Source organism: Erythrolamprus reginae, chromosome 3 (assembly GCF_031021105.1).
Source record: "Erythrolamprus reginae isolate rEryReg1 chromosome 3, rEryReg1.hap1, whole genome shotgun sequence".
Classification (NCBI taxonomy): Eukaryota; Metazoa; Chordata; class Lepidosauria; order Squamata; family Dipsadidae; genus Erythrolamprus; species Erythrolamprus reginae.
Window position 1 is genome coordinate 240461038 of NC_091952.1, and position 25980 is coordinate 240487017.

Sequence of the window (25980 nt, forward strand, 5' to 3'; positions counted from 1 at the left end):
AAAACAGCAGAAATGACTGTAAAATAACACAGAATGCATTTGCTTGCTTGGGAGCTGAACAGAAATACCTTTCATTTTAGCCCTACAACATTGAAACTCCTCCCTTCTTCCCCACTGACCCCCTGACATACCAAATACATCACTCCAGTATTTAACCCATTCCTCCCCTTAATATCTTCCTCCAAACACCTGTTCCTTATGTTTTTGGATCCTTCTGAATTTAAGATTGACCCAGCGAATGTCTGATTCTTCCTCGCTAGATTCTGGACTCATAGCCACATCCTGTGGCTGGCCTCCTACCTGTTCTACTACCTGTAACCACGGGCCCACCACTAATTCATAAACACTATCTGTATCAGAGTCCTCAATTTCTTCATCATCCTCCAAATGACCAGGAGTATGTACAACACACAGTAACAGAAATTATTATCCTGTGCTTCTTACATTTTGTGGGAGGTTCACTTGGACAGGATTTTAATAATAGTGGCTAACTGACCATATTTTTTCAGAGTATAAGACGCACCAGAGTATAAAACGCACCATATTTTTTTTGGGGGGGAAATAGGGGAGGGGGAGTCTATCTACCAGGTATTCATCTGGCTAGCATCCTTAGTCTAAGTTGCTTCTCTCTTTGATTAGTTTCCACCCATTGCTTCTTGTTCTACCCTCAGGTGCTTTAGAGAAATTTGACTCCCTCTTCTTTGTGGCAACCCCTGAGAAGAAATAATAATAATAATAATAATAATAATAATAATAATAATAATAATAATTTATTAGATTTGTATGCCACCCCTCTCCGAAGACTTGGGGCAGCTCACAACAACAATTAATGCTAATTAACTGCTTTAGTTCTTGAATACCAAACTAAAAGTCCCAAAAATTCAAGAACATGCAAGGAGGCTGTTGAAGACAAGAGGGAAAAAAGTTGGCCCTACCTTTTCTGCCAGCCAACCCAAGTGCCTAATTTCTCGGCTCCCGGCTATTCCTGCTTTACCCAGTTGCTCTTTGACCTCTGAGATCACTTTGGGAATGAGCTCGCTGATGCAGGAGTGGATGGCATAGAACCAGGCCTGGGCGGTACTCGCATCTTTACTCCTTAGCACCAAAATGTGCTTGGCATCCGGTGAATGAACTTCAACAATCCTGTAGAAGAAAAATAAATACAATAAGTAAGGAAAGGGGGGAGAGTTATAGGTATTCTTGAAGAAGGGGACGACGGTGATTGAGGTGGCTGGATGGAGTCACTGAAGCAATGGCGTGAGCTTAAATTGTCTCTGGGGGATGGTAGAAAATAGGAAGGCTTGGAGGAACATTGTCCATGGGGTTGCGATGGGTGGACACAACTTCACAACTAAAAAAACAACAACAACATCATCCTGAGCTCTTGGAGAAAAGTAAGAAGATAACCAGTGAAGGGCTACCAAAATTCTTCTTCTTCTTCTTCTTCTTCTTCTTCTTCTTCTTCTTCTTCTTCTTCTTCTTCTTCTTCTTCTTCTTCTTCTTCTTCTTCTTCTCCTCCTCCTCCTCCTCCTCCTCCTCCTCCTCCTCCTCCTCCTCTTCTTATTCTTCTTCTCCTCCTCCTCATCCTCATCCTCATCATCATCATCATTTATTAGACTTGTATGCCGCCCTTCTCCGAAGACTCGGGGCAGCTCACAGAATACAGCATAAAAACAATATATGTACAAATCTAATAGTTAAAAACTATATGCTAAAATCCCATTACATCAAAAAGCAGTCAATTAACTCAACCACATCCACACACAACATTTAATGGTCAGAGGGGGGGCATGATGTTACTGCCCCATGCCTGGTGACATAGATGAGTCTTAAGGGTCGTGCAAAAGGCGAGGAGGGTGGGGGGCAGTGCGAATCTCTGGAGGGAGCTGATTCCTGAGGGCCGGGGCCGCCACAGAGAAGGCTTTCCCCTAGGTCCCATCAGATGACATTGTCTGGTCGACAGGACCTGGAGAAGGCCAACTCTGTGGGACCTAATCGGTCGCTGGGATTCGTGCGGCAGAAGGCAGTCCCGTAAGTAGATTAGATTTATTAGATTTGTATGCCGCCCCTCTCCGGAGACTCGGAAGTAATCTGGTCCGATGCCATGTAGGGCTTTATAGGTCATCACCAACACTTTGAATTGTGTCTGGAAACCAATTGTCAGCCAATGCAGTCCGGGGAGTGTTGGAGAAACATTTTCTTTCAACATCTTTCAGTGCAAATTAGGTGCTCTGTGGTGGAGCTCCATTTTCATTACCCCACTACGTGTCCCCCCGTACAGTAGCCTACCCCTGAATATAATTCTATCAAGTAACTTCAGTCCGCTGCAGCAAACTCTGGCAATAAATCTAATCACACTTTAAAAATTGAACTCTTATGTTGGCTTTGAATTTAGGGAACTGAAATCTCAGAATAACGTGAAAGGCAAAAGAGACATTGTAGTATAAGACACAACTCATCACAATTCATCCACATTGAGTGTAGGGTGGAACCACAATTAACATTTAAGTTCAAACTGGACTATTAGAAAGCACAATGAGTCTTCGAGAAAAAACAATGTATTGGAAATCAATGTACAGAGCTTGGACACGACTCCCCCGTCTCAGGCAAAAATAAAAGTAACAATGTTTCTGCAACACTCCGCGGCCTCCACTGGCTGCTGATCGGTTTCCGGTCACAATTCAAAGTGTTGGTAATGACCTTTAAAGCCCTACATGGCATTGGGCCAGAATACATCTGGAACCGCCTTCTACCGCACGAATCCCAGCGGCCGATAAGGTCCCACAGAGTTGGCCTTCTCCGGGTCTCGTCGACCAAACAATGTCATTTGGCGGGCTCCAGGGGAAGAGCCTTCTCTGTGGTGGCCCCGGCCCTCTGGAATCAACTCCCCCCAGAGATTAGAACGACCCCCACCCTCCTTGTCTTTCGCAAATTACTCAAGACCCACCTTTGTCGCCAGGCATGGGGGAGTTAGGATATTCCTTCCCCTAGGCCATTACAAGTTATGTATGGTATGTTTGTGTGTATGTTTGGTTTTTATAATAAGGGTTTTAGTTCTTTTATGAAATTGGATTGTTACATGTTGTTTTTTATCAGTGTTGTTAGCCGCCCCGAGTCTGTGGAGAGGGGCGGCATAAAAATCCAATAAATGAATGAATGAATGAATGAATGAATGAATGAATGAATAAATAAATAAATTCTCTGATAAAACATGATCAACAAACGACTTTTTGACCAACTCATTAAATTTGTACCTTCCCATCTCTAAAAATAGATGGTGTCATTTCTTTAAAGTAAGAAATAAAAAATCAACAAGAGAAAAAACAAAATAAAACAAAAAGATGGTGGAGATGAGTTTGCTCTGCTTTATTTGACAATCACCCTCATTGCAATAACAGGGCATCAGTCAATGTGGCCAAATCCTCCTAGTCTATTCTACTTGGCTTTCTAATATAAATGCCCCTGGGCACGGCTGCTGTTTCTTCGCCTGCAGTGAGAATATGTCAAATAATACCAAAACACCATTTTAAGTTATTTAAACATGCAATCTGCTCTTCTGTAAACCTCACTGGCTTTTCTCTTCTGAAACATGACATTATCTGCAATTTGGTGATAAAAGTTCCCTTTTAAATTTCCCCTTGTCTGGAAATATTTAAGGCAGCTCTGTTTCTTCATAGTCTCCACCACAGATATGTAAACACTGCATACAGAACATTTTTGATAAAGCCCACATTGGCCTAAAGGAACTGTGCATTTAAATAAGAGATGTCTGCTATTCTGGGAGTTAAAGTCCAGATATCTTCAAGTTGCCAAGGTAGGGAAACACTGTTCTAGAAAACCAGTAACAGAAATTTTGAGTAGTTTTGAGAACCAGTAAATACCACCTTTAACTGTTGTGGTTAGCTCTGGCCCAGCTCCTGCCCTAAGGACTGTGGATGTGGGGGAGACATCCACATGCTGCAGGCCTGTTTTGCCCCCAATGGAATCTGCTGATGAAGGCTCCTCTGACCAAGAAGACATGAGTGACAGGGAGGAGGAGAGTGTGGCGGACAGCTCAGAAGGAGATCAATTATCTAGCTCCTCCTTGGATTCGGAACAAGAGTTAATGATACAGCCACGCATGCGGAGAGTGATGCATAGGCAGCAACAACTGAGAGATTATTATCAAAGAAAATGAGGCCACCTGTGGTTGGGTGGGGCTGTGGTAATTAGTGAGTTTGGGTGTGGGTTTGGCCATTGTGGAGGATTATCTGATCATTGTGTTTCGTGCCTGCCTTGCTGACTTCGACCTTTGTGTGCTGCTTTTTCCCCACTTTGAAACTAAACCAGAGCAAAGTGTGTTTCACTTTGTGAAAGAAGAAGGACTGTGAATTGCCTCACAGCTGTAAGCTAAGTATCACAGAACTGATAAGGGACTTGTACAAATTACCAGTTTGTTTGGAGACGAGTGCTCTTGGCTATACCAAAAGAGGGCTTCGTTTATTTGCATTTTCGGTATAAAGAACTTTGTTTTGAATTTTGAAACGTGTGTGTGTGTCTGAAATTGTATCTGTGCATTTTCAGGAGGATTCTACCAGAGAGCTCGACAGAACATTCACTGGCCCTCACACCATCTATTCACTGCTGTCCAAGTCCCAGCTGATTGGGAGGACATGGGGATTTTGCAGTAACCTTACCCTGGAATGGGGTGGGAATGGAGATTTTATAAATATCCTTCCCCTGCCACGCCCACCAAGCCACGCCCAAAATACGTCCCCCACGCCACGGCAGACCCACCAAACCACGCCCACCAAGCCACACCCAAAGAATCGGTAATAAAAAAAATTGAATCCCACCACTGATACCATGTAGCCCCCCTGATCTATCACTGAGCCCTCTCTCAAACAGCAAACTCTTTGGGTTTCTGCCTCTCATGCAGAAGCAGCGCTAGATGCTAAAGCAGTGGTTCTCAACCTTTCTAATGCCGCGACCCCTTAATAGAGTTCCTCATGTTGTGGTGACACCCAACCATAAGTCTAGCCCCAATTCTCCCAACAGAGTTTTAAGCTGATTGGCAGGAAATTCAGAGGGACGCCTCCACTGTAAACACCTGATTGGTCAGATTGTAAAAATGTGTTCCAAGGCGCCAGCTTTAGTTCCTAACACCCTGGGAGAAATTGGTCTTTTCCATGGACTTAGGCGACCCCTGTGAAAAGGTCATTCGACCCCCCAAAGAGGTCCCGACCCCCAGGTTATCACTGTGCTAAAGGAAGTTTCTTATTTTGCATGTCTATGCGACGTTTCGGTGAAATCACATTCACCATCATCAGGCTGAAGTTTTAAGCTTCGTGCTGTTGTAAAATTTTACAACAGCACGAAGCTTGAAACTTCAGCCTGATGATGGTGAATGTGATTTCACCGAAACGTCGAAACGTCGCATAGACATGCAAAATATTACACAGGGCAAAACCCGAACTCAGAACAATCTACATACATACACACACACACACACACACACACACACACACACACACTAAAATACATGATGAAGGTTATAGAGGAGATACTCATAGTAAAATATATCTATGAAAGAATAGAAAACAACATATAGTAATAGAACGTATCAATGAAAGAATAGAAGAACAGATAAAGGAATAGAAGAAAGGTATAGGAGATATAGGAGAGCAATAGGACAGGGGTTGGAAGGCACTCTAGCGCACTTGTACTCGCCCCTTACTGACCTCTTAGGAATCTGGATAGGTCAACCGTGGATAATCTAAGGGTAAAGTGTTGGGGGTTTGGGAATGGCAAACCTATGTTTCCTCGGGTGCCGAGAGCGCGTGGGTGTGCTCTATCGCACATGCGTGAGTGCCCACACCATAATTCAATGCATGGGGATGGTGAAAGCTGCTTCTCCTACACATCAGAGACCCTCTGGAGGCTGGAACCGGCATGTTTACCAACTTCTGGTGGGCCCAGTAGGCTTGTATTTTGCCCTCCCCAGGCTCCAAAGGCTTCCCTGGATCCTTCAGAGGGTAAAAATACCTTCCTCTATCGCTCCGGAGGCTCTCTGGAAGTCAAAATGCCCTCCCAGAGCCTCTGTGTGGGCCAAAAATCAGCTGGCCAGCACACACATGCACATTGGAGCTGAGCTAGGGCAACGGCTCATGTGCCAGCAGATATAGCTCCGCATACCACTTATGGCACCCGTGGCATAGGTTCGCCATCACAGCTTTAGGCTAAATAGGGGACAAAAAAAGACCATGAATGTGACAGAAGAAAAAATGGTTCTCCTTTTAACTACCCCATCAGCCTTTTTCTAATTTCACAGGTTTTTTCCTCGCACAACAGGTTTGCAGGTGTATGGTGTGATGCAACTTTCTCTATACATTATAGATGAGGACCAATAAGTTTATCCTATTTTTAGAGCCTGGAAGCTCTAAAGAGCTATCAAAGTCTCATTTCCCATTCATTTCCCCAGGCTGCCTTTTCTCACTTCCCAGGTAAGCAAATGCCCGGAGATTGGTGGCTCAAATTAGGATATGGAATTCAGTTCCCCCCAGTGCAGTTTCTTGCTTTTTAGGATTGGCCACGAAGCCACAGCAACTGCCAAAATTGAAGAATGCAATCAAGGCAATCAACTTCCGGACTGGCCTTCATTGATTTAAGCTCTCTCCATATTTAGCATGTCCAATTTGGTACGGCCATGTTGTGGGGGGTAAGACTTTATTCCAAATCCCATTGGATTTTTTACTTGTTGAAACTCTGCCCTTGTCACAATGTGGATTTAAAAAAAAGAGATTAAACTTTGATTGCATGGTTGGGCCACCATATTTTTCTGGCACATTCTTCTTTCTTTCTTTCTTTCTTTCTTTCTTTCTTTCTTTCTTTCCTTCTTTCTTTCTTCTTATCTAACCATCTTTCCATCCATCCATCCATCCATCCATCTATCTATCTATCATTTACTTACTTACTTACTTACTTACTTACTTACTTACTTACTTACTTACTTATTTGTATGCCGCCCCTCTCCGTAGACTAGGGGCAGCTAACAACAATAATAAAACAGCATATGACAAATCTAATATTAAAATAACTAAAAACCCTTATTAAAAACCAAACATACACACAAACATACCATACATGAATTGTATAGGCCTAGGGGGAAAGGAATATCTCAATTCCCCCATGCCTGACGACAGAGGTGGGTTTTAAGGAGCTTACAAAAGGCGAAGAGGGTGGGGGCAATTCTGATCTCTGGGGGGAGTTGGTTCCAGAGGGTCGGGGCCGCCACAGAGAAGGTTCTTCCCCTGGGTCCCGCCAAATGACATTGTTTAGTCGACGGGACCCAGAGAAGGCCAACTCTGTGGGACCTAAGTGTTCGCTGGGATTCATGCAGCAGAAGATGGTCCCGGAGATAATATTTATTTTTAATAATTTTTATTGTTTTTTTTTAAAAATAAAATAAATAAATGTCATATACACATTGTTGAACAAGTCATACTCTGTATCGGTTACTTTTTATATTGTCTTTTCTTACACAGTGTCTTATATTAGACTGTATACATTCAGATATATAAAACAAGCATAAATACTTTTTATTCTATGACACAATAATGATTAAACATATAGCATAGTATCATTTATCTATGTGTCTTTATATTTTTATAGTGGTTTTCTTCCTACACTGATACGTAGTATTGTTAACTTTAATTTTTATTGCGGATCAATTCATGCCATTTTTGCCATGTCTCATTGGTTTCTTTACTTTTTATTCCTTTAATTACATTCATCATTTCGTCCATTTTCGCACATCTATATATTTTTTCTATAATTAAGTTTTTGGGTTGGATCTGGTCTTTTTTGGGGGGCACATTCTTCGTTCCTTATTCTGTATGCAATGGAAAAACTCAGCAAATCAGAACTTTTATGGAAAAGGACAGAGATGTGTGCATGATTTGTGTAATCTATAACCCTTTTCCTATTTGAACATATTAGCTGCGTAAGAAAAACACCATGCTGCGAGCCAATTTGGTCTAACGTAGTGCCCATATCCCTTCCATCCCCCACATGCAGCTCCTCCACAGGTACACAATTCCCCCACTCATCCCCACATATGCGCATAGGCCTCACTAAAGCCTGGGAGTGCCAAAAACTGCCCAACAGCAAACCAGAAGTTTGAAAAAAATGGACTTCCGGTCTGCCCATTGCACTGTTTTTTGTACTCTGGAATGTTCAGAGAAGCTTCCCTGAAGGCTCCAGGGTGTAAAAAACAGCACAACGGGCAAACTGGAGGCCCATTTTTCCGATCTTCCAGTTTGCGTTGGGTGGTTTTTTGCAGTCCGGGGCTTCATGGAAGTTTCCGGAAGCGTCCAGAGGGTGAAATGGTCTTCCCCAAGACTGAAAATCAGCTGGCTAGCACAAGCGCATCCGCACTGGAGTGGACATAGGACAACGTTTTGCGTGCCTTCTGATAAGACTCCAGGTGCCATCTGTGGCACATGCACCATAGGTTCGCCATCATGGGTCTAGTGGTTAACGCATTATGTATGTTTTGCTTTTTAATAAGGCGTTTTTAGTTACTTTAAATCATGGCTGGAGAATTCTGGGAGTTGAAGTCCACAAGTCTTAAAGTTGCCAAGTTTGGGGACTCCTGCTTTAAATATTAGATTTGTCATACATTGTTTTATTATTGTTGTGAGCCACCCTGAGTCTACAGAGAGGGGCGGCATACAAATCAAATCAAATCAAATAAATAAGGCTGTCAATCAGGAAGTGGTGAGTTCAAGTCTAAATTGGAACTAAACTAACCAAAAAGAAAACCAACCTAGAACTACTGTAAGAAGCTTCTTGGATGAGAAGTGAAACATCTTTAAAGAAAAACCAGAAAGTGTAATTGCCTCTTGAAAAAGTACCTTTGGGACAACCATGACCTGGACGACTGTGAATCTCCATAGACATCAACCGAGAACTAAGGAGAAATTTCTTGACAGTGAGAACAAGTAATCAGTGGAACTGAGTGTCTTTTAGAAGTTGTGGATGTTCCATCCCTGGAATTTTTAATGAAAAGTCTAGACAGCCACTTCTCTGGTTGGAGTAATATTTTAACCTTAAAAATTAGTGAACGGACAGGGCACAAATAAAAGGGAGAGAGGAAAAGTAAGAAATTCTTTATTTTCATGTTTTCTTTTTTTTTCTTTTTGTATTGTTTGTTAGTAGTTTAAATTACAGATAATAAGGGGTTTTAGGTGTGTTTAGATAATGTATAAAGAGGAGAAAGAGGCACTACGGCCTAATGTTTATTGTTTAAGATGTTGGAGATATTCTTTTTCCTTATAGATGAAGGAACATCAATGATGAATTCAATTAAAAGACAATTGAGTTATCCAAATGAAAATAATGAGAATGGCAACATGGAAAAAGGACTTATACCAAAATTAAGAAGGGTTTTTTTTGGTGATTATTATTATTATTATTATTATTATTATTATTAATAACAACAACAGAAGAAGAAGGAGGAGGAGGAGGAGGAGGAGGAGGAGAAGAAGAAGGAGAAGAAGGAGAAGAAGGAGAAGAAGGAGAAGAAGGAGAAGAAGGAGAAGAAGAAGAAGAAGAAGAAGAAGAAGAAGAAGAAGAAGAAGAAGAAGAAGAAGAAGAAGAAGAAGAAGAAGATTTGTATGCCACCCTTCTCCGAAAACCCGGGGCAGCTCACAGAATGAATATAGAAACAAAGCGTACAAAACAAATTAATATATATGATGTACCAACAGTAGATTGTATTTTATTGAAAATAGAGGGTATTGTATTGTTGGAGGCATGTAGAGAGGAAAAAAATTCACCCCAAATAGAATAATGAACAATGAATATTATAGAAAGAGAGTGTTCTTCTTCCCCATCCAGGTTTGCTTACCTGTTTTCTGGATCCAACATAGCCATGTTCCGCGTCACGTAGCACATTTTGAGAGGGATGGTCTTTTTGTCTCGGTAGATGTTGAGAGACAGAGGCAACAGGGGATCGATGGTTGGGTTGCCCAAACGGGGGGACTCCGGTGGAGGCGTTTCCCATCCAATTTCAGAAATAGGAGAACCTTTCTTCACATAGGGGGTGGCTTCTCGCATGTATTTCACTGACAGGGAAGAAGAAAACAAACAAGAGCATAAGTATAGGAATATAAGAGCAGGCAGAGCTGGGGGCGGAATGAAATGTGTCATTAGCTTAGAGTCCTTACATTCTCACAAACTATCCAAGTTCAACTGCTCCTGAATGCCATTGATTCTTTATCTGGTAACAACTTAATGCTGAACTTTTGTTGAATAGATTCTTGTCTATATGCTTGAATAAATCTGTTATACAACACATGGTCCTGATTCTTTGTGCCTGATATTAGGAGGACGAGCGGTCAAATGTCACAATGGTCATAAAGCCAGTCAGTCATGTGTCCTATCCAATTTTATGATTTATTTTTTTTTGCAGCAGTCATTAAATGAACCCATTATTCACTATGGCAAGGTTTTCCCCAAAAAATGAAATGCTTTTTTATGCAAAAAGATGTAAAACATAGTCAGATGACTGCAGGATACTGCAAAGGATCATAAGTGTGACTGTGTTGCCAAGCAACACAAGGGCAGTCACTCCATCACAACTCCATTGAGAAAGAATTGCTGAGAATTCTGGGAGTTGGTCCATATTGTTGTGAGCCGCCCCGAGTCTCCGGAGAGGGGTGGCATACAAATCTAATAAATTATTATTATTATTATTATGTCAGTACAACACAGCAAACAAGATCACTATGCTGGATTTCGTATTTCATCACCAGTCGGGCACTTCCCAAGCACCTAGGACTGCGTGATGTAGCGGCCAATTATGTTTGCCAATCCCAGTAAAGCGGCCTTTTGCAATTGACAGATGGAGATTCTGTCAATTCCAATGGTTTTCAAATGTCCACTGAGATCCTTTGGTACTGCGCCCAGCGTGCCAAGTACCACTGGGACCACTTTCACTGGCTTATGCCAGAGTCGTTGCAGATCGATTTTTAGATCTTCGTATTTCACTAATTTCTCTAGCTGCTTCTCCTCAATTCTGCTGTCTCATTTTTTATTATTATTATTATTATTATTATTATTATTATTAATAATAATAATATATCTGGAGATCACCTAAGCCAATTCAGAAAAGCCTCCCAGTATAATATAGTAGTAAATCTCTATTGCTACCATAATTATTATTATGATTATTATTTATTGGATTTGTATGCCGCCCCTCTCTGCAGACTCCGCAGACTCCGCAGAATGTGACTGGTCTTAAACACATCCATATATATATATTACTATATATTTATATGGATGTGTTTAAGCCCATCTTTCTTTCTTTCTTTCTTTCTTTCTTTCTTTCTTTCTTTCTTTCTTTCTTTCTTTCTTTCTATCTATCTATCTATCTATCTATCTATCTATCTGAATATAAATATAATATAAATAATAAATATAAACTATATATTTATATGGATGTGTTTTCACTCCTCTACCTGAAGTCTAAAATATCACGTTCAATTCCAAGCCCAAATGTTTCTATTAATTTGTTTTTATACCTACCTCTTCTACAAGGTGGAAGTGGAGTTTTTAAATTTTTATTTATTTACTTCAATTATGTTTTTTCTCTGATGGACCAAAGCATCTTCTTAAGGGATAACCTTTAATTTTATTCATGCAATTACCATCTCACAATATTCCATGATATATAGTTAGGTCAGCCAGGTTGCTAAAAGAGTGTTTTTAATTGCACTCAAAGAAGCATAAATAATAGCATAAACCCGCCGAGGAGAAGGTAGGCATAGAAATCTAATTAATAAATTAATAAATAAATAGCAAACAATTATCTAACTTAGCCTTCCCAATATATCATATTGTGAACACAAGAACAAGGGGGCACAATCTGAGGTTAGTTGGAGGAAAGATCAGAAGCAACGTGAGAAAATATTATTTTACTGAAAGAGTGGTAGATCCTTGGAACAAACTTCTAGCAGACGTGGTTGGTAAATCCACAGTAACTGAATTTAAACATGCCTGGGATAAACATATTTATTTATTATTTATTTATTTTGTCCAATACACAATGAGGGTTTTAGTGGGTATATATCTATATATACATAGTAAAATACATGATGAAGGTTATAGAGGAGATACTCATAGTAAAATATATCCAAGAAAGAAATTATAGGAATAAAACATATCAATGAAAGAATAGAAGAAGAGATATAGGAATAGAAGAAAGGTATAGGAGATATAGGAGAGCAATAGGACAGGGGACAGAAGGCACTCTAGTGCACTTGTACTCGCCCCTTACTGACCTCTTAGGAATCTGGATAGGTCAACCATAGATAATCTAAGGGTAAAGTGTTGGGGGTTTGGGGATGAAACTATGGAGTCCGGTAATGAGTTCCATGCTTCGACAACTCGGTTACTGAAGTCATATTTTTTACAGTCAAGTTTGGAGCGGTTAATATTAAGTTTAAATCTGTTGTATATCCATCCTAAGATAAAATACAGGAAATAGTATAAGGGAAGACTAGATGGACCATGAGGTCTTTTTCTGCCGTCAATCTTCCACGTTTCTATCTATCAAATGAGCAGGATGAGAAGGCCTATCAGAAAGAACTGAGGCTTAGATAAAAAAGAATTGAGGTCCCGAATCATTGAAGTCAACAAATCAGAGTCAAAGACATAGTCTTTACTCAGTGTTGACTGCTGATAACACAAATAAATTGATAGAAGTGTCTGCTAACGACTGTCCACAAATGGATCCCAAACTCTTTTCCAGGTTGAAATTCTATTTGGCGTCACACATTATTGAATAAATCTGGTCTCCTTTGTCTCCAACGAATTCGAAATTGAGGTCAGGTAATTAAGATTCCAACATTTGTTCCTCGTTCCTCCAAAAACCCACTTCACCCCTCCACTCTGAAAAACGACGGCAAACGAGGAATTGTCTTTTGAGTGAATTAATCTGCTGCCATATGCTAACAGCTTCATTATTTTCCTGTTAGCTGGGCCGACAGCCAGCCAGTGCTATGTTCTAAAGAGCACTTCATAAGCACCCATTTTCACCAAAGCTTCAACATTTCCACAATTAAGCCTTTGTTACATATTCACAGATGACATTTCGAAAGGGGAAAGAGGGGTGGGGGGAAGACAAAGGAGAAAAACCCACTTCTTGCAAGTCAGACGGACAAATGTGATCAAATCTATCAAGTTTCTTTTTCTGTTTTTTAATTAGGTCCTCGAACATCTTGTGACTCATTCAGGTTAGCCGTAACAACAACACCGAGAAGGAAAAAGAAAAAGGAAAGAAAAAGACTTCAAACTGCAAGGCTTTCACTTTGATTCTGTAGGGGAATAAAAAATGGGAAGTATCATCAGCCTATGGTACGATGAAGGTAAAAGGGAAAGAAACGTTGAAAGAAAGCAGAAAAGAAATTTGATCAAAGGCAAAATATTAAGAGGCTTTCTGGCTTTGCAAGATACCCCACTTCATCGCCAGGCTATAGGATGTGACTCATATTAAAATACACACAAACACACACAGGTAATAGGACTCTGGTAGTGAAAGTTTTGATTTAAAAAAAAAAACTCCTTCATTTAACCACAGACTTTTTACACAGACCTCAACTTACAAACATTCTTTGCAAAGTTGCAACAGCATTTAAAAAGGTGGCAAAAAGGCTTGCACACATAGAGAGTTGGCCTTCTCCGGGTCCCGTCGACTAAACAATGCCGTCTGGCGGGACCCAGGGGAAGAGCCTTCTCTGTGGCGGCCCCGGCCCTCTGGAATCAACTCCCCCCAGGGATTAGGACCGCCCCCACCCTCCTTGCCGTTCGAAAGCTTCTGAAGACCCACCTTTCTCGCGAGGCATGGGGATACTGATATACCCCTAGCTATTATGGTTTATGTATGGTCTGTTAGGTTGTGTGATTGTTTTTCTTTGTGAGCCGCTCCGAGTCATTGGAGAGGGGCAGCATACAAATCTAATTAATAATAATAATAATAATAATAATAATAATAATAATAATAATAATAATAAAAATAATAAAAATAATAAAAATAATAATAATAATAATAATAATAATAATAATAATAATAATAATAATGTTTTAAATTGTTTTTAACATTAGATTTGTACATGGTGTATTGTCGTGAGCCACTCCGAGTCTTCGGAGAGGGGCGGCATACAAATCTAATAAATTATTTTTATTATTACTATTTAATGACTGCAACATTCCCATGGTCATGCACAGGGGTAGGTTCCCCCCGCTTTGGACCAGATTGCCCAAGCCGTTAGTGACCCGTTGGTGATGTAATTTTGGCGTCACGGATCTGGTTCTGTTTGTCCCAATTTCATACTCGCTATCTTTTTTTCTGAATTTCCGGTCGATTTTCCTGTTGTTTTGATGGCTTTTCCTTGTTCTTATTGGAGAACATTTGAGAACAAGCAGATACTAAAGCTGGAGGTTGGAGAGTGCGCATGGCTACAGGTGGCTCGCCCTTTTTCTAAAAAAAATAATAATTCCCCATTAACATACCACCTCTATTCTTCATTTCCTCTTGCACAATGCTTATACTCATTTGTTGTTCAAAAATGGAATGTGCCATATCTAAATATTTGATTAATAGCCACCAGCTCTATATTACTGATTCATCATTTGGCGGTAATTGAGTTTTTGAGTTGGCAGGGACAGGAATTATTGCTGCCAGGTACTCATCAGGAGGAGGAAAGAAGAGGAGACAAAGGAAAAATTTACAAATTTCTGTTTTTTATGGCATGCTGGAATAGTCAGAGAACAGCGCTTTGGTGGCACTGATGGATGATCTCTAGCGGGCTCGGGATAGGGGTTTATCCTCTATCCTGGTGCTTCTTGACCTCATAGTGGCTTCCGATACCATCGACCATGGTATCCTTCTGCACCGACTGGAGGGGTTGAGAGTGGGAGGCACCATTTTATGCAGTCGGTGTTAGCAGGGGGTCAGAGGTTGACTCCGAGGTCTCTCCCTTGTGGGGTTCCTCAGGGGTCGGTCCTCTCCCCTCTGCTGTTTAATATCTACATGAAACCGCTCGGTGAAATCATCTGAGGACACAGGGTGAGTTACCATCAGTATGCTGATGACACTCAGCTATACATCTCCACCCTGTGTCCACTCAATGAAGCAGTGGAAGTAATGTGCCAGTGTCTGGAGGCTTTTAGAGTCTGCATGGGTGTTAAGAGACTCAAACTCGATCCTGACAAGACGGAGTGGCTGTGGGTTCTGCCTTCCAAGGATACTTCCATCTGTCCGTCCATTACACTGGGGAGAGAACTTCTGACCCACTCAGAGAGGGTCCCCAACTTGGTGTCCTCCTCAATCCACAGCTGACTTTGGAATATCATTTATCGGCTGTGGCAAGGGGGGCATTCACCTGGTGCACCAGTTGCACCCCTATTTGGACAGGGAGTCTCTACTCACGGTTACTCATGCTCTTATCACCTCGAGGTTCAACTACTGCAATGCTCTCTACATGGGGCTACCTTTGAAGAGTGTTCAGAAACTACAAATTGCGCAGAATAGAGCCGCGCGAGCAGTCATGGAACTACCCAGATACGTTCACATCTCTTCAACACACTGCAGTCTGCAGTTGGCTTCCCGACTTAATTCAGAATAAAATAGAGTATAAAAAGAGAGACGGAGGAGACTTTCTGAATTCAGTTATGTGGAGCCTGTTCCCTTAGCAGGCCTACCAGTATTGTGTTCCTACCTAGACGGGGGTGGGGGGACATTCTTGTAGCGAAAATGGAGCTGCGCATGTAGCTCCAGGTAACTGGCAGGCGGGAATGCGTGCCTGAGCGAGATTTTGTTTCTTCTTGTGGGAGGACGCATGGGTGTGTGAGATTTCGGCAATTTTTGGCAAAACCCACCGAAATCTCGTGAGTGCGTCCCCTTGTGAGATTTTGCTCCCTGCACAGAAGCAAAATCTCATTCAGGCGCACGCACACCGGGGTCGTGGAGCTCTGTGGAAAGCACATTGTCATCTGGCGTTCCCCAGGGGAAGAGCCTTCTCTGTGGCGGCCCCGGCCCTCTGGAATCAACTCCACCCGGAGATTAGAACTGCTCCCACCCTCCTTGTCTTCCGTAAACTACTCAAGACCCACCTATACTGCCAGGCATGGGGGATTTGAGACATCTTTCCCCCAGGCTCCTTATAATTTATGTTTGGTATGTATGTGTTGTCTGGTTTTAATATGATAGGGTTTTAGTTATTTCTTTTAATATTAGATTTGTGCCGCTATAATATTGTTTTTATCATTGTTGTGAGCTGCCCCGAGTCTTCGGAGAGGGGTGGCATACAAATATAATAAATTATTATTATTATTATTATTACTACTACTACTACTACTACTACATTGGTAGCGGAGTTAAGTGGAATCTAGCCCTGACCTCAAAGGGCTGATAAAACTGTAATCTCCAAATCACAGGAACTCACAGTTCTACTTTATTTTGCACTGGTTTGACTCCATGAGTCTTTCTCCGCATTTTGGTACCTCCTTGTTGCAAACTAAAAATCTTTGGTTCTAACCAGGGGTGGGCAGCAGGCAGGACGGGGTGGAATGCAGTTCTACCCATGGAAATGAAGATGCATGTGCAGCTCCAGCTGATCGGCGGCTGTCACTTCCTGGATTACTGGTCTCGGTTAAGCTCTCCTTTTTTCCCCTGCTGCTGCTGCTGCTACATCTGTGCTCCTGGCTTTTTCCCTCTTTCCTCCTTCCTGGCTTTGGACGAGCTTCCTTCCCTCCTGCTCAGCTCCCCTCCAGCCTCACGCAGCCACCTCCCGCCTGAGGTGCAAGCAGAAGGCGTGGGTGTAAGTGGCGCTGGCAGCATTTATGCTTCTGGTAGCACCTGTTCACCTAGCTACCCAGCCTGAGGCGGGAGGAGCAACACAGGAAGGAGAGCATGGGAAACGTGAAACAAATTGTCACCCCAGCAAGTGACACTGGTGAGGTCGTAAGCCGAGGATTTAACAGCTCACTTGAACAATGATGATCATTCAAGCCATTCCCACCTGATCACATGGCCGGCAAGCCACTCCTACCCAGTCACATGACCATTAAGCCACACCCACAGAATAAGCCACACCCACAGTGGGGCAGTAAAAATTTTGGCTGCCCATTACTGGTTCTAACCCTCCTTGTTGCAAAAGGCAATGAGGTAGAAAGTGTGTGACAAAAGAACCCTACATTTTTATAAGAGAGATGGAAGGAACTTGGAATCTTCGGCCTGGCGAAGAGTAGACTGAGGGGGAGATATAATAGCACGCTTCAAAATCAGAAACGATGCCTTACAGAAGATCAAGACCTTTTTCCTCACCGATTTAAACGTGTTAAGGCACAAAGCAAGGGGCTTAATTACAGGAAGGCAAGTTCTGACTGCGCCTCAGGAAAACAACTTCCTAACAATCACAGCAGTGCAACAGTGGAAGCAATTAACCAAAGGTGATGGGATCCCTCCGATGTGTTGAAACGGTGTCTAGACAGCCAACTACCAGGGAGGCATTAATTAGGGTTCCTGCAAGGAGATGACCTTGAAGGTCTAAACTCCCTCTTCAAATGTGCTGAATCTATAGTCGGAAGGGCCTATGGCTCACAATGAAACCCAGACTCCTGCTTTCCCCAAAGGAAAAAAAAATGCCTGATAATTTTAGACAGATGTTGTTGCTTTTTTTAAGGAACAGAATGTAAACATTGCAGAAAAAAAATCCCTCTTGTTTACCTGATTCATAGTTGATTTTTCAATTCTATCTCGTGATATACCATTTGTCTGAAAAACCATTTCAGACAACCACTTGTTCTGAAATAGTAGGGTTTCCTGCCTGAGCAGGGGGTTGGACTAGAAGACCTCCAAGGTCCCGTCCGGGCTACAAGAATGGTGGAAGGCCTTAAGCATAAAACGTATCAGGAAAGACTTAATGAACTCAATCTATAGAGTCTGGAGGACAGAAGGAAAAGGGGGGACATGATTGAAACATCTAAATATGTTAAAGGGTTAAATAAGGTTCAGGAGGGAAGTGTTTTTAATAGGAAAGTGAACACAAGAACAAGGGGACACAATCTGAAGTTAGTTGGGGGAAAGATCAAAAGCAACGTGAGAAAATATTATTTTACTGAAAGAGTAGTAGATCCTTGGAACAAACTTCCAGCAGACGTGGTAGATAAATCTACAGTAACTGAATTTAAACATGCCTGGGATAAACATATATCCATCCTAAGATAAAATACAGAAAATAGTATAAGGGCAGACTAGATGGACCATGAGGTCTTTTTCTGCCATCAGACTTCTATGTTTCTATGATTCTATGTTTCCAACTCTTTTATTATATTCTGTTCTACTCTTATTCTATATTATTATTCTATTCTATTCTATTCTATTATTCCATTATTATTTTCTTCTTCTTCTTCTTCTTCTTCTTCTTCTTCTTCTTCTTCTTCTTCTTCTTCTTCTTCTTCATTAGATTTGTATGCCGCCCCTCTCCGTAAACCTATTATTATTATTATTATTATTATTATTATTATTATTATTATTATTATTATTATTCCATTCCGTTCTATAGGACTTTCCATTAAATCAGTAATCTTCAACATACATTCATAGCTGAGTCCCAAATTTCTGTTGCTAAGAGGTAGTTAAGTCAGTTGCACTGTATTTTATGACCTTCTTGCCACACTTGTTAAGCAAATCATGTCAATTGTGAAGTGAACCATGTGGTTGGTAAGCGTACCTGACTTTCCCTATTCCCCCCTTTGATTGTTGTTGGAAGCTGGTTGGGAGATTACAAATGGGGAACACCTAGGGTCCGATAGGAGCTGGCCAGCTTATAAATTTAATAAATTTAATTTAATTAATTAAATTAAGTGCTCCTGGTTCGCCCGTACCTGGTCATGAAAGGAGTGCAAGCTCCACACACCTGTCCGGACCTTGCCATTTGGGTTATTTTACCCTCTGTGCATGCACAAAGTGGTACTCAAATGGTGGCATCCGGATGGGTGGGCGGAGCCTTGCACTCCCTTCACGACCAGCTCTCCGACGACCGACAGGCATGACAACATAGCCAAGAAGGCTTCAAGAGTTGTTAATCTAATCCTACGTAGCTTCTGCTCTGGCAATCTCTAAAACTACTTTCCAGAGCTTACAAAACTTTCACCAGACCCATCCTCTAATAAAGCTCATCTGTTTGGAACCCATACCACATCTCGGACATTAACACCCCCAAAAATGTCCAAAGATACTTCACCAGAAGAGCCCTTCACTCCTCCACCTGAAACAAAATACCCTACAAAGCTGGGTCTAGAAAGCTTACAACTACAATGCCTCAAACATGATCTAAGTATTGCCCACAAGATCATATGCTGCAACGCCCTGCCTGTCAATGACTACTTCAGTTTCAACCGCAACAACACAAGAGCACACAACAGATACAAGCTTAATATTAACCGCTCCAAATTGGACTGTAAAAAATACGAGTTGTTGAAGCGTGGAACTCATTACCGGACTCAGTAGTGTTGTGGTTGGCTCTGGCCCAGCTCCTGCCCCAAGGAATGTGGAGGTGGATGTGGGGGAAACATCCACATGTCCCAGGCCTGTTTTGCTTCTGATGGAATCTCCCAAAGAAGGCTCCTCTGATGAAGGAAGTGTGAGTAGCAGGGAAGGGGGGAGTTTGGCAGACAGCCAAGGAGGAGATCAATCATCCTTATCATCCCTGGATTCTGAACAAGAACTTATGACAGACCCACTCATGCGTAGAGTGATGCATAGGAGAGAACTACTGAAGGATTATTACAGGAGATAAATGAGACCACCTGTGGTTGGGTGGAGCTGCTGTAATTAGTGCTACAGATAAAAAGAACAGCGTGCTGGTTTAGCTTTGTGGAAGTTTATCTGATTCATAGTTCATCAAGATCGTGGTTTTGCTGTTTCCCTGTTCAAGACTGTATGTGGACTTTCTGGACTTTGTAATTTGGACTCAGTTTCCCAGTTCCTGGGTGAGAAATTGGATTGCATTTAACCTGTGCCTTGGGTGTACCAGAAAATCCCTTTGACATTTAAAAAGGGATTTTTTCTGCTTTTCTGTTGATAAAGACTTTTGGTTTTCCTTCTATCGTGTAGTGTGTGTCTTTCTGGACTAATTACCCTGTAATTATGGGTGGTTGGGACACGCCGGCAGAACACGTAGTATCTTCCCCTAACCCTCAACATTTTATCCTTAGACTATCCACGGTTGACCTCTCCAGATTCCTAAGAGGTCAGTAAGGGGCGTAGATAAGTGCACTAGCGTGCATCCCGTCCCCTGTCCTATTGTCTCTCCTAGGAGCGAAATGGGATCACTTCACATCTGGGACACACATGACCTCAGGAAATTGCAACTGTCATAAATAGAAGAGCCCAAATTTTGATCATGTGACCATGAGGATGGTCCTAAGTATGAATATTGGTCATAAGCCCCTTTTCTCAATGTTGTTCTAACGTCAAATAGTCACTAAAGGAATGGTAGTTAAGTCAAGGACTCTGTAGATAAATGTATTTGTAGCTAAAAGGAAAAAATAAAAAATAACTACAGAGGCAACTCCCTTCCCATATCAAGGAAACAATTTGGCATTATCTCCTGTTCTGCCAATCAATGCTTATCGCATTAGCTTTGGCGTATGCCAGAAATTCTTTTAAATATGATCTAGATAAATCATTAGGTGTGCACAGCAATACCTAACACACTTCATTAAGTGCTTTTTGAAACATTCTCGGTTGTCTTTTTGATTAAGGAAGTGTTTTAAAATGTTTCTAAATGCCTGCAGAATATGTCTTGCAGATAATTAAAACACAATTTAGCTGATTGATAAATGGATTGAATGAGACAAGTTGTGTTTCCCTTCCAATTCTCCTCTCAATTCTCCTAAAACCCAGGACATCATTATATAATTGCACTTGCCCAGTGAGGTCGATTCATATGTCATCATTTTGGCCTCATCATGCCTTATTAGTGATGCTGCTAATCTGAACCCAACATGCTCCCTATCTTAAAGGCCAAAAGAGAATGTGCAGGACACAAATTTAGTCCTCCAACTTTAATTATTGTTTCTCTTAAATATTTGTCTTGCTCTGATTGGGGAAATGACCAGTCTGGTTTCTGGATAAGCTTGGGAGAGAATATACAAGTAGCCTTTAACTCACAATAGGTTGCTTAGCAACCTTTCAAAGTTACAATAGTCCCCCAAAAAGGGGCTTACCGGTACATCCCAAATCTGAAATTTCTGATGGTCACCTCCTATTCCATGGTCAGGTGACCACATTTTGGGCCCCAACGACATTTTATGGCCATTATCCCACAGTCATGTGACCATATTTTCTGACAGTTTTGCTGGCACTTCCAGTTTTTGGCAAAACATCACCATAGCAAACAATTAGTTTGCTTAAAGACTGCAGGGTTATTTTTGCGTCACAATTTTTTTTATTTTTTTTTCTCCAGCATAAAAAAAACCACCAACAATACATAGTTTCCAAAGCTTATTATCAAATATATAGAATTTTTAAAAACTTTGTAATCAATCAATGGAGGCTCTTATATCTTTCTTTCACAAAAGGACTGTAGAAACATGTAGTATCTTATATATTCAATAACCTCTTAAAATATAGCTTTTCTCCATTTAATATTAAAACATTGCAATAACCCTTACATTAATCAATGGTCATCAAATTCACATCTAATTTAAGTCTTACAAATCTATTGAACTAATTGTTCCAAAAAAACAGTTTTCTTATAATCAACTAAACAGGTTATATACTGTATAAAAAATCTTCATATTGCAACAAAAAATCTCAAAGATCATAATCCTATATGTCTAATAAAGTAATATTCCAATAATAATTTAATAATAGTTTATTAGATTTGTATGCCGCCCCTCTCCGAAGACTCTCTATAACAAAGTACTATATATCATATTATATAATAATAAAATAAATTAACGACTGCAGGGTTCTATTTACAACCACCACATCAGCTTAATTTATTTATTTATTTTATTTATTTATTAGATTTGTATGCCGCCCCTCTCCGTAGACTTGGGGCGGCTCACAATACAATAAAACAGTTCATGACAAATCTAATAATTTACAATTTAAAATATTTTTTAAAAACCATTATTAAAAAGACATACATACAAACATACCATATATAAATTATATAGGCCCGGGGGAAATATCTAAATTCCCCCATGCCTGACGACAAAGGTGGGTTTTGAGAAGTTTACGAAAGGCAAGGAGGGTAGGGGCAGTTCTAATCTCTGGGGGGAGCTGGTTCCAGAGAGTCGGATTGCCGTGTTCTCTTAACCACCTCAGAAAAGTAATAACTTTACAACTTACAAAAATAATGGGCAGACTTCATTATGGCCATAACCTGAGGACTACCCATAATGATGTGAAACCTGGTAAATAACTATGTTAGAAGTATTAGCATACATTTGCAAAGTGAACATTAACCTAAGAGGAAAAGATAGAATGACTACAATCATATATTGGGCTGGTAAGCTATTTTCAAGCCCTAGTTTGTTGAACAAATCACAATTGGCCAAGCTATAAAACAGTGGATTTACAAACCATAGTGATGGTGTTCACGCAATGCACGGAACCAAAATTATGTTACGGCTCAGCTTATAGGGAATGTGTAAGTCTACCGCAGGCATCCTACTGGTCTGTATGAAATAGGATAACTATTAGACAAAAACACCCACTGGGTTGTAAAAGTTATAAAATGAGATTTTCCTACGTTCCGGGTAAATAAAAAGGACATTGGAATAAAGGAATGCGATACCCAGCTCCTGCCAGTTAGCTGATCTTTAGAATGGGCAATACTGAAACCTTAGCTTTCAGCAAATGTCACCGGGAGATAAACAATTTAAAATTTATTAATGTCACTCGTCTCTAAGGTTTCAAATGTAATTTGCCTGCACGTACACACACACACACAATCTTGTGTTCTTTATATGTTTTCTTAAGGCATGAGTCATAAGGAAAGAAAGCAGGCTGGTGAATTGCTGCCTCTCTTTTGGCTCAGGAAGAGCATTTATGAGTTTCATTAGTGTTTCCCAATCCAGATCTTTTTCCAGATGTGTAGGTTCCCATTTCCAGAATTTCCTGGCCAGCTTGCAGATTTGTCCACAAATGTTATTATTTTTTTATTATTATTATTTATTAGATTTGTATGCCGCCCCGCTCCGAAGACTCGGGGCGGCTAACAACAATAAAGAAAACAATGTAACAAATCCAATATTAAAAAGCAATCTAAAAAAACCCTAATTTAAGAGACCAATCATACAAACAAGCATACCATGTATAAATTCTATAAGCCTAGGGGGAAGGGAAAAAATTTCAATTCCCCCATGCCTGACGACAGAGGTGGGTTTTAAGGAGCTTGCGTAAGGCAAGGAGGGTGGGGGCAATTCTGATATCTGGGGGGAGCTGGTTCCAGAGGGTCGGGGCTGCCACAGAGAAGGCTCTTCTCCTGGGTCCCGCCAAATGACATTGTTTAGTCGACGGGGCCCAGAGAAGGCTAACTCTGTGGGACCTAACTGGTCCCTGGGATTCGTGCGGCAGAAGGCGGTCCCGGAGATATTCTGGTCCGATGCCATGAAGGGCTACAAGATGTTACAAGACACATAATAATAATAATAATAATAATAATAATAATAATAATAATAATAATAATAATTATTATTATTATTATTATTATTTATTAGATTTGTATGCCGCCCCTCTCCGAAGACTCGGTTTGCGAATCATCAGGGTGAGACCACATTTGGAGTACTGTGCACAGTTCTGGTCACCACACTTCAAGAAGCATATAATGGAACTGGAAAAGGTGCAAAAAAGGGCATCAGGAATGTTCAAGGAAATGGTGCACCTCCCTTATGAAAACATGTTGCAACGCCTCGGTCTCTTCAGCCTTGAAAAATGGATGACTTGATCGAAGTGTATAAAACCATGCATGGGATAGAAAAGGTGGATAGAGAAAAATTATTTTCTCTATCACACAATACTAGGATGAGGGGGCACTCCATAGATAAGAAAGTGAGGGCAAAATGGATAGAGCCGGGGTGGCGCAGCAGGTAGAGTGCTGTACTGCAGGCCACTGAAGCTGACTGTAGATCTGAAGGTCAACGGTTCAAATCTCATCACTGGCTCAAGGTTGACTCAGCCTTCCATCCTTCCGACGTAGGTAAAATGAGGACCCGGATTGTGGGGGCAATAGCCTAGCTCTGTTTAAAAAGTGCTATTGCTAACATGTTGTAAGCTGCCCTGAGTCTAAGGAGAAGGGCAGCATAAAAATTGAATAAATAAATAAATAAATAAATAAATAAATAAATAAATAAATAAATAAATAAATAAATAAATAAATAAATAAATAAATAAATAAATAAATAAAGGGAAAGAATACCAGAATACCTCCGGAACCGCCTTCTACCGCATGAATCACAGCGGCCAATAAGGTCCCACAGAGTTGGCTTTCTCCGTGTCCCGTCGACCAAACAATGTCGTTTGGCGGGCCCCAGGGGAAGAGCCTTCTCTGCGGCGGCCCCGGCCCTTTGGAATCAACTCGAAGAGAAAAAAGTTGTGAGACCGGAAGCTGAGCTTGCTTCTTTGCACCTTCCAAGTTTTCCAGCAGCTGCGGCGCCCCGCCCGGCTGGAGCTTCCCTGTCAGCAGGTGAGCTTTGGGGCTTGGTGGGAGGGCAGCGGCAGCGGGAGGGCAGCGCGCAGCGGGAGGGTGATGGCGGCGGTGGCGGCAGCGGGCAGGAGCCATGCCGTGGGGCGGTGGCAGGGTGGTCCCTCTCTCTCTCCACCTCTCTTGCTTTCTCTTTCTCTCCCCCCCCTCTCCCTCTCTCTTTCTCCCAGTAGCCGTGGGGCGACGTCAGGGTGATCAGCTGTGAGGCGGAGCTACGGAACAGAGGAACAGAGGCACCGACGGCGACGGCTGGAAATGCTGGAATTGCGTGGCTGGCACTTGCCTGCTGGCTGGACCAGGATGGAGGCTCAAGCCCCACGTCCATGCCCAGCGCAACACCAGAAATGTACGGCGTCTAGCCACCGCCGTCTGTGCCTCCGTTCTGGAGCTCCGCTTCACAGCTGATCACCCTGCCATCGCCCCACGGCTATTGGGAGAAAGAGAGAGGGAGAGAGGGGGGAGAGAAAGAGAAAGCAAGAGAGGGAGAGAGAGAAAGAGAGAGGAAGAGAGGGGGGGAGAGAAAGAGAGAGAAAGATATAGCAAGAGAGGGAGAGAGAGAAAGAGAGGGAGAGATGGGGAGAGAAAGAGAGAGAAAGAGATAGCAAGAGGTAGAGAGAGGAAGAGAGGGGGGATAGAAAGAGAGAGAAAGAGATAGCAAGAGAGGGAGAGAGAGAAGGAGAGAGGGGGAGAGAAAGAGATAGAAAGAGAGGGAGAGAGAGAGGGAGAGAGGGGGGAGAGAGAAAGAGATAGCAAGAGAGGGAGAGAGAGAAAGAGAGAGGGAGAGAGGGGGGAGAGAAAGAAGGAGAGAGAGGGGGTAGAGAAAGAGAGAAAGCAAAAGAGAGAGAGAGAAAGGAGGGTGAGGGAAGGAGGGAGGAGGGAGAGGGAAGGAGGGTGAGGGAAAGAGAGAGGGAAGGAGGGCAAAAAAGAGAGGAAGGAAGGGAGAAACAAAGAGAGATGGAGAGAGAGGGGAAAGAAAGGAGGGAAGGGAGAGAGAGAGAGAAAGAGGGAGAGAGAAAAATAGAGCGAAAGGGAGGAAGAGAGATATTTTTTGTCCAAACTTTTTTTTACACACACACCCCGCACCCCGCCCCCGCTCAATGTTCCCCAGGATTTTGTAAATGTGAATAATGTGCCGCGGCTCAAAAAAGGTTGGGAAACACTGCCTTACGTCACCTGTCCAATTGTCTTTCCTTATCTCATATATCATATATATTAT

At 41.8% G+C, this 25980-nt stretch overlaps 1 protein-coding gene across 1 annotated transcript in view; it reads right to left on the bottom strand.

Moving 5' to 3' along the window:
- The window catches only part of SNTB1 (syntrophin beta 1), a 161964-nt gene that overhangs the window by 49123 nt on the left and 86861 nt on the right, over window positions 1–25980 (bottom strand). The window contains exons 2-3 of the mRNA XM_070748250.1: window positions 9890–10106; window positions 936–1143 (exon numbers count right to left, since the gene is read on the bottom strand). Coding sequence (XP_070604351.1) covers window positions 936–1143; window positions 9890–10106 — 425 coding nt within the window. The remainder of the gene's footprint in view (window positions 1–935; window positions 1144–9889; window positions 10107–25980) is intronic.